Source organism: Arachis ipaensis, chromosome B09 (assembly GCF_000816755.2).
Source record: "Arachis ipaensis cultivar K30076 chromosome B09, Araip1.1, whole genome shotgun sequence".
Classification (NCBI taxonomy): Eukaryota; Viridiplantae; Streptophyta; class Magnoliopsida; order Fabales; family Fabaceae; genus Arachis; species Arachis ipaensis.
Window position 1 is genome coordinate 89,757,345 of NC_029793.2, and position 8,349 is coordinate 89,765,693.

At 33.6% G+C, this 8,349-nt stretch overlaps 1 protein-coding gene across 3 annotated transcripts; it reads right to left on the reverse strand.

The window, feature by feature from the left end:
- LOC107618924 lies at positions 1,980-6,174 on the reverse strand. 3 transcript variants are annotated; one of them, XR_001615430.2, is made up of 7 exons: positions 5,829-6,174; positions 5,076-5,121; positions 4,368-4,561; positions 3,263-3,332; positions 2,943-3,044; positions 2,491-2,823; positions 1,980-2,285 (listed from the first exon to the last, which is right to left on the reverse strand). XR_001615430.2 is itself a non-coding variant. In XM_016321109.2 (7 exons), the coding sequence occupies exons 1-7, from the start codon at positions 5,927-5,929 to the stop codon at positions 2,268-2,270; spliced, it is 627 nt and encodes a 208-aa protein (XP_016176595.1). In that variant the 5' UTR covers positions 5,930-6,174; the 3' UTR covers positions 1,980-2,267. The 3 variants fall into 3 exon arrangements, 2 of the variants coding, with proteins under 2 accessions (XP_016176595.1, XP_016176594.1); XM_016321109.2 differs by having other exon boundaries at positions 2,728-2,823; XM_016321108.2 differs by having other exon boundaries at positions 2,003-2,285; positions 2,720-2,823.

An 8,349-nucleotide genomic window follows, 5' to 3' on the forward strand; every position in this document is an offset into this window, starting at 1 on the left:
AAAACATGAAATTGACACCAAACTTAAAATTTGATACTAGACTCAAACAAGAAGCACAAAATTTTTGGTTTTTATGATTTTATTAATTTTTTTGTATATTTTTTGAAAATATTTTGGAAAAAGAAAATAAATAAATTCAAAATTTTTAATAGGAATTCCAGGAATCATGCAATGTTAGTCTAAAGCTTCGGTCCAAAAATTTAGACATGACTAAATAGCCAGCCAAGCTTTATGTGAAAGCTTCGGTCCAAAAGATTAGACATGGCCAAATGGCCAGCCAAGCTTCAGCAGAGCATTACATACAACAGCCAAATTGATGAGAATCAAAAAGCTCCTAAAATGATAAGTGAAAGCCTCAGTCCAAAAAAATTAGACATGGCTTAGCAGCCAGCCATGCTTCACATATCATCTGAAACTCTATAATTCTATCTTAAAAATTCTGAAGAACATATATTTTTTTTTCGAAATTAAAATTAAAAAGCTTAAACATAAAATAAAATTACCTAATCTAAGCAACAAGATGAACCGTCAGTTGTCCGAACTCAAACAATCCCTGACAACGGCACCAAAAACTTGGTACACGGGATCGTGATCCCACACTTTTCTTCACAACTCCTTGTAGCTGACCAGCAAGTGCACTGGATCGTCCAAGTAATAAACCTTACGTGAGTAAGGGTCGATCCCACAGAGATTGTCGGCTTGAAGCAAGCTATGGTTATCCTTGTAAATCTCAGCCAGGCGAATTCAAATGGTTATGAGGTTTTGATAATTAAAAGATAAATAAAACTTAAAATAAAATAAAGTTACTTATGTAATTCATTGGTGGGAATTTTAGATAAGCGTCTGGAGATGCTTTGTTGCTTCTGAACCTCTGCTTTCCTATTGCCTTCTTCCAATCATGCGCTACTTCCTTCCATGGCAAGCTGTAAGATCCTCTCAGTGAAAATGGTCCTCTATGGTTTCTGCACGGCTAATCAACTGTCGGATTTCTTGTCTCGGATGAAAAATACCAGGTACAGATACTGCATGGCTTATCATCTGTCGGTTCCCACTAGCGTCAGAATAGGATCCATTGATCCTTTTCCACACTATCACTTGCGCTCAACAATCGCATGTTTGAAGCTCGTCACAGTCATTCCTTCCCAGATCCTACTCGGAATACCACAGACAAGGTTTAGACTTTTCGGATCCCAGGAATGGCTGCCAATAATTCTAGCCTATACCACGAAGATACTAATCTCACGGACTCGGTCCGTGTATTAGATATCCAAGAGAATATACTCTGGCTGTCGTCCAATTACTACGTTGAACATCATGTAGACCGCTTGTTGGTTGTCAGGCACGCGGATCTTGGCTTAGCGAGTAACGAAGATTGGGTGATTGTCACTGGTCACCCCTTCATTATGACTTAATTGAATTAAGTACAAGAGTATATCTTGGAGAATAAGTAGGCGTGAATTGAATGAAAAACAGTAGTAACACTACAAGAAACATCACTTTTAGCGGCTATTTATTTTGCTTTTAGCGGCAATAAAAATAGCCGCTAATACATTTACCGGCAATTAGACATTAGCCGTCTTATGCTTTGCCGCTAAAAGGTTTTAGTGGCAATTATAACATTTACCGGTAAAGACCTTTTTAATGGCCGCCAAAACTATATAATTTTTAGCAGCCATTTTTTTGGCAATTTATATGGCCACCAAAAGTAATTCTAAGATTTCAATATTATTCACTTTTAGTAGCCATTACTATTGCCACCAAAACTCATTTTACTGGCAATTTATATAGCCACTAAAAATAATTTTAAAATTGTAATATTATTCACTTTTAGTTGCCATTACTTTTGCTGCTAAAATCTTAAGATTTTTTTTAATTACACTCACTCTTTTAGAAATAACCACCTACCATTTTTTTAAAATTTCAAATTTTATCATTAATTATTATTATTATACTACATAATATAAATATACTAAAATTAATTACTACAAAATGAAGAATTTCATTAAATTCAATATAATTAAATATTTATACACAAAGTTCTCTTGAAATGTAATAAAGCATAATACAAATTCAAACAACACAAATACTACAAATCTATGTTACATCAATGATTAGCACATAGTTAATGATCAAAAGAAAACAAATAGAGCCTAGCTCACATGCAATACAATAATACAGCAAAGAGAATGAAGCAAAGTTCTCAATCACTCAATTATATGAGACCATTTATGTATGGATTGCTCCGCTACAATTCGGCTCTTCAGCTTTTAACCAGCTCTCTTTGCCTAATCAATTGAAAACCAGCTTTAATAGAAAGATTATAAAAAGGATAATAAAAATCACTAACTTTCTTTTTACTCTTAGTTTCTACTTCAATTCTGTCTAAGAAAAGAATCAGTAAGGTATTCAATTAGGAACATCTAAATAACTAGTATTCAACCAGTCACCATGATAACACAAAAGCACCAAAAGGCAACAATTAAAACTCACAGGTGGTAGGAGCTGCTCATTTAATCACCTCTATTGGTGACTGGATATGGTACAAGTCTCACTTGATACATGGTATATCACACAGTTAGCAGTAATGACTAACAACCATCCATGCCAAAATTTTGGTTAAAAATCCATCATGCAATTATTGAATAATGCATGGAAACAAGTTTGAATATATATCGTAATAGGTACAATAATTAAAAATTGCATGCGAAATAGGGGTCACCTACTTACCTCTCGCTCCCGCTTCCTCTTTTTCTTCATTTTGAGGTCTTCGGCTTCCTGAGCACTAATTACCTTTCCAAAACTCTTGTCGTTATTAATAGATGCCTTTAATAGAAGAGAAAGAGTCAACCATATCAAAATGCATTATAATGACCTCACAAAAAAGGAAAAACTAATTGCTTGTAATTTGAGGAATATCACAACAATGAAACAAGAAATTTTACCTTTGCTGCTTTTGCAGCAACCTTCTTTTCTGTCTCTGCTACAAACCAAGTTCTTTTAGGGCAGGAAAAGATCTCTTCCTTATGAGCAATCATGTTTTCAGCCTGCCCATTTCATAAGAGCATGATTATATTTGAATGGCAAATCTTAGGAATGAGAAAATGCAGAATGAATGGAAGGTTCAAAGTCACATAATACAATACTAGTATTAGGAAGTACTATTTCTTAAACCATAATGTGAAGTGAACACACATAAAGATTTGGAGAATTTTCCATCAAAGTAGGACATGTTATTTATTAATAATAAAACAGGACATTTTACCAGCTTTTGTTTCAAATGATCTGAGCATTCAACTTCGTATACCATGTAACTTGCGAGAATTAAATGACACCTGCAAAAGTTAAATTCAATTCAGGTTCCTTCAACAGAGGAACAAGACAGCAATTCTAAAATTTTCCACCAAGCTAGTTGAAAAATTTCTAAGATGTAGTTATATTAATAAAATAATAGATCCAATTTTATTATTCAATCACCAGAGTGTTAATATTAATATTAATTTGGAAAAGAAAAGGCTGGTTAGTTGTTAAGACTTTATAAGCCAGTCAAAGAATACGATATGAAAGATTACTTAAAGAGTTAGACTAAACAAGCAATAATAGGTACTATCTTTAATTTCTTCTATAAAATGACAAATTACACAAACAGTTGATAGCTTGATTTAGTTGCCATTTAATTTCTACCAGAAACAATGTATACATATAACAAATTTAGATCAAGCTAGCCATATACATTTTAGGCCCTAGTTAAGCTAATGATTGGTTTCAATTAGCTTTATGGTTTCAGAAAGGTTCATCAATCATTGCACATGCAATCAATATTCCTTTTAACCACCCTACTAATTTGGATTGCTAGAAAAAACAACAACTAGTATTGGCAACGTAAGTGACTTGTAGCCATGTGTTAGAATTTGAAAAGAAATAAATAAAGAGGTAATCTTGTCTTTATCTGCATCAAAATTGACTAAGTTCTTTGAAGCACGGTGGCATCCATGTATTATATAATGCACCACAAGGAATGAACTTTAGATCAGAAGCAGAGTAGTGTGAATAATGGTGCAAATGGGGTTCCAATATTTGGGCACAAAAGGCATGAGAAGTGGGTATGAGAGGCTTGGAAAACAACGTTGTTGGGTGAATTCTGTGAATGAAAGATTACGAGGTATTAGGTTGTCATGAGAATGTACAATGATGTTGTCAACAGAATGAACTTGCATGAAGTGTTTGGTAATGCTGTTGTTGTTATTCCCACACAATGAGGTCTTCTTGTAATTTCTCATCATCATCATCCAAATTTATTATGTCATTTTACTATTTCTTTCATAAAATTTAGATTGTAAAAAAAATAAAAAGAAAAAAAAGACACACACCTTTTCATCATGAGCAGGGCCACCAAAAGAAGAGGGCCTCTTTGCAGCTTGACTTGCAGTAGCATTTGCAGACGGCACTTTATTTCTTCGATTAGGATGAGAAAGTGAGATTTCATGCTGAAGAAGCCTTGGTGGAGGCTTGTGATTGGGCTGATTTCTTGCCACCTTCTCTTCCTCCCTTGCAAACCTCTCTCCTTTTAAGAGGATTATAATTGCAGCATTCAAATTCAAATTGAGATATCAAACCAAAAGTCTATATACAAATCTATTGAAAACCAAACTTTACGAAATTCAAAACTAGAATATCAAGACACTTAATATATCTGTAGCCAATTTTATTCAAAATCACTTTTTAAACTCAAAAGCAACACAACCTTTTTAATTGCAATTTATTTTAAAGCATACAATTGAAGTTTTAATTTTGCATATTTAATGATTATAAATTATAAGCTAAGAAAAACATCTCCTAAAACAAGATAATACTGTTAAACCAAACTACAAATCAAAACAGATTGAATAACAAAACAAAAAGTAATTCAAAATTTTATATACTATTATAACAAAAACATAAAACAATTTAGAATTTCAGATAACCTTAAAAATATATCCCCCATTATACTAATGCGCTTATCGGTATTGATAGAATCAGGCTAACTCGTTTTATTGCTATATATAACCAATAAGCAAAATGATGAGAAATATGCTGACCGAGTAATTGATTGCTTTCCAAGGTAGAGGAGGCCTCTGCTTGAACCTGAAATAAAAAAAACAAAAAATTAAAAGTAAAGATATTAGGAACTGAGTTGATATGTGATACCAACTCTTTGGACATAAGATATTTTTAAGTGAAAGAAAAACCTGAAGTGGAATTCATGTTTTTGATATTGATTATGGATAACTCAATTCTTTTTCTGTTTCTTGATGGAGTATAAGACACTTTTAAGTGAAAGAAAAACCTGCAGTTTCAATATTGATTATGAACTACTTTTCTAGTTTTCAATAAGCTCTAAATTAGTTCAGAACCAGTCCATCTAATTTTTAACCAGCTCAGAATTGTTATCCATTTTCTGAACTTGCATCCAAGTATAGGGATGATATTCTAAAAATCATACAATTAGAAAAACCACAGAATTAGAAACATTTTTATATTCTGAGCAATAATGCAAACAAAATCTTAATGAAACTCTACAGAAAGCATTTCAAACACTTAAAATTAGGATCTGAAATCCAAATATAAACAGAGCAAGAAAGCAAGAATGGCAGATCAAGCAAGTAAAAACGGAGAAGATAGAGCAAACAAAATATTAGGATCTGAAACACTTAAACACTTCAATTTTAGCTTGATCTGCCAGATTCATTAGGATCAAGCAAGCAAACAGAGCAAAAGTAGTAATACAGAGAGAGAATCACAGGCTTCTAAATATTGAAACCTAAATCGAAAAATAAATGGAGAAGACCTACCGACAGCGGCGATCTTGTGCGTCTACATGCAAGAACAGCGGCGGTACAAGCGGCGGAGGTGTGGTGTTGTAACAAGAACAGTAACGGTGGCTAGAAGACATTGGCGACTAAAATCTGAGATGAACAAATGATGACAGCGATGCAGATCTGAGGTGGATCAGATGGAAATGAGGTCCAAGGAGTAGGATGATGGACGGCGACTGTCGGCGATGGTAACGGTTACGGCGGTGGTGATCGGCGATGGAGGAAAGCACGCGAATTAATCTAGTGTCGATACTTCTCTTCCTTTTTTCAGTTTCTCTTTCTCTCTCCAGTTTTCAATTTCATTTAGGGATAATAAAAAGAACATAATAATAAAGTTTAGTGGAAATAATGATAATGGCCACTGTAATAATTTAAAAAAATTAAAATTATAAGTAATAAAAGATAATAATTTTCTGGCAATAGTAATAATGGCCACTATAATATATTGTAATAATGACAAATATATAATTACCGCAAAAACATAACTTAAATTAAAGAATTAGTGGCCATTATGTTATTGCCACCAAAAGTTTGTCGCTAAAATACATTTTTTTTGTAGTGTAATTGTATTAATTCATGAAGAACAGCAGAGCTCCACACCTCAATCTATGGGGTGTAGAAACTCCACCGTAGAAAATACGTAAGTGAAAAAGGTCTAGGCATGGCCGTGAGGTTAGCCTCAAACGTGTACAATGGTCTAAAAATCAAAGTGATCAAAAGATAAAAACTCTCTACGAATACAATAGTAAAAAGTGCTATTTATACTAAACTAGTTACTAGGGATTACAGAAAATAAGTAACTAAGTGTAGATAGTGCGAAAATGCACTTCCGAGGCCCACTTGGTGTGTGCTTGGGCTGAGAATTGAAGCTTTTTCGTGCATAGGCTGTTCCTGGAGTTAAACGCCAGCTTTGGTGCCAGTTTGGGCGTTTAACTCCAATTCTGGTGCCAGTTTGGGCGTTTTATGCCAAGATGTTTTAGGCTAGCTTTGGACGCCAGTTTCGGCCATCAAATCTCGGGCAAAGTATGGACTATTATATATTTCTGAAAAGCCCAGGATGTCTACTTTCCAACACAATCAAGAGGGCACAGATTGGGCTTCTGAAACTCCAGAAAATCTACTTCGAGTGCAGGGAGGTCAGAATCCAACAACATTTGCAGTCCTTTTTCAGCATCTGAATCAGATTTTTGCTCAGGTCCCTCAATTTCAGACAGAAAATACCTGAAATAACAGAAAAATACATAAACTCATAGTAATGTCTAGAAATATGATTTTTGAATAAAAACTAATAAAAATATAATAAAAAGTAATTAAAACATACTAAAAACTATGTAAAAATAATACCAAAAATGGTATAAATTATCCGCTCATCACAACACCAAACTTAAATTGTTGCTTGTCCCCAAGCAACTAAAAACAAAATAGGATAAAAGAAGAGAAAATACAATGAATTCCAAATATCAATGTAGCTCATTTCCAATTAGATGGGTGGGGTTTGTAGCCTTTTTGCTTCTGAACAGTTTTGGCATCTCACATTATCCTTTGAAGTTTAGAATGATTGGAATCTATAGGAACTCAAAATTCAGATAGTGTTATTGATTCTCCTATTTCAGTATGTTGATTCTTGAACACAACTACTTTATGAGTCTTGGCCGTGACCCTAAGCATTTTGTTTTCCAGTATTACCACCGGATACATAAATGCCACAGACACATAACTGGGTGAACCTTTTCAGATTGTGACTCAGCTTTGCTAAAGTCCCCAGTTAGAGGTGCCCAGAGCTCTTAAGCACACTCTTTTTGCTTTGGACCACGACTTTAATCGCTCAGTCTCAAGCTTTTCACTTGACACCTACACACCACAAGCACGTGGTTAGGGACAACTTGATTTAGCCGCTTAGGCTAGGATTTTATTCCTTGGGGCCCTCCTATCCATTAATGCTCAAAGCCTTGGATCCTCTTTACCCTTGCTTTTTGGTTTAAAGGGCTATTGGCTTTTTTTGCTTGCTTTTTCTTTTTCTTTATTTTTTCTTTATTTTTTTTCGCCATTTTTTTCGCAAGCTTTATATTCATTGCTTTTTCTTGCTTCAAGAATCAATTTTCTGATTTTTCAGATTATCAAATAACAATTCTCCTTTTTCTTTATTCTTTCAAGAGCCAACAATTGTAACATTCATAAACAACAAATTCAAAAAAAATATGCACTATTCAAGCATTCATTCAGAAAACAAAAGGTATTGCCACCACATCAAAATAATTAGATTATTTTCAAGATATAATTCAAAATTCATGTACTTCTATTTCTTTTGCATTTAAAAACTTTTTTCATTTAAGAAAGGTGAAGGATTCATAGGACATTCATAGCTTTAAGACATAGACGCTAGACATTAATGATCATGTAATAAAGACACAAACATAGATAAAGCAAAAAGCATAATTTTCAAAAAATAGAAAAATAAGAACAAGAAAATTAAAGAACGAGTCCACCTTAGTGATGG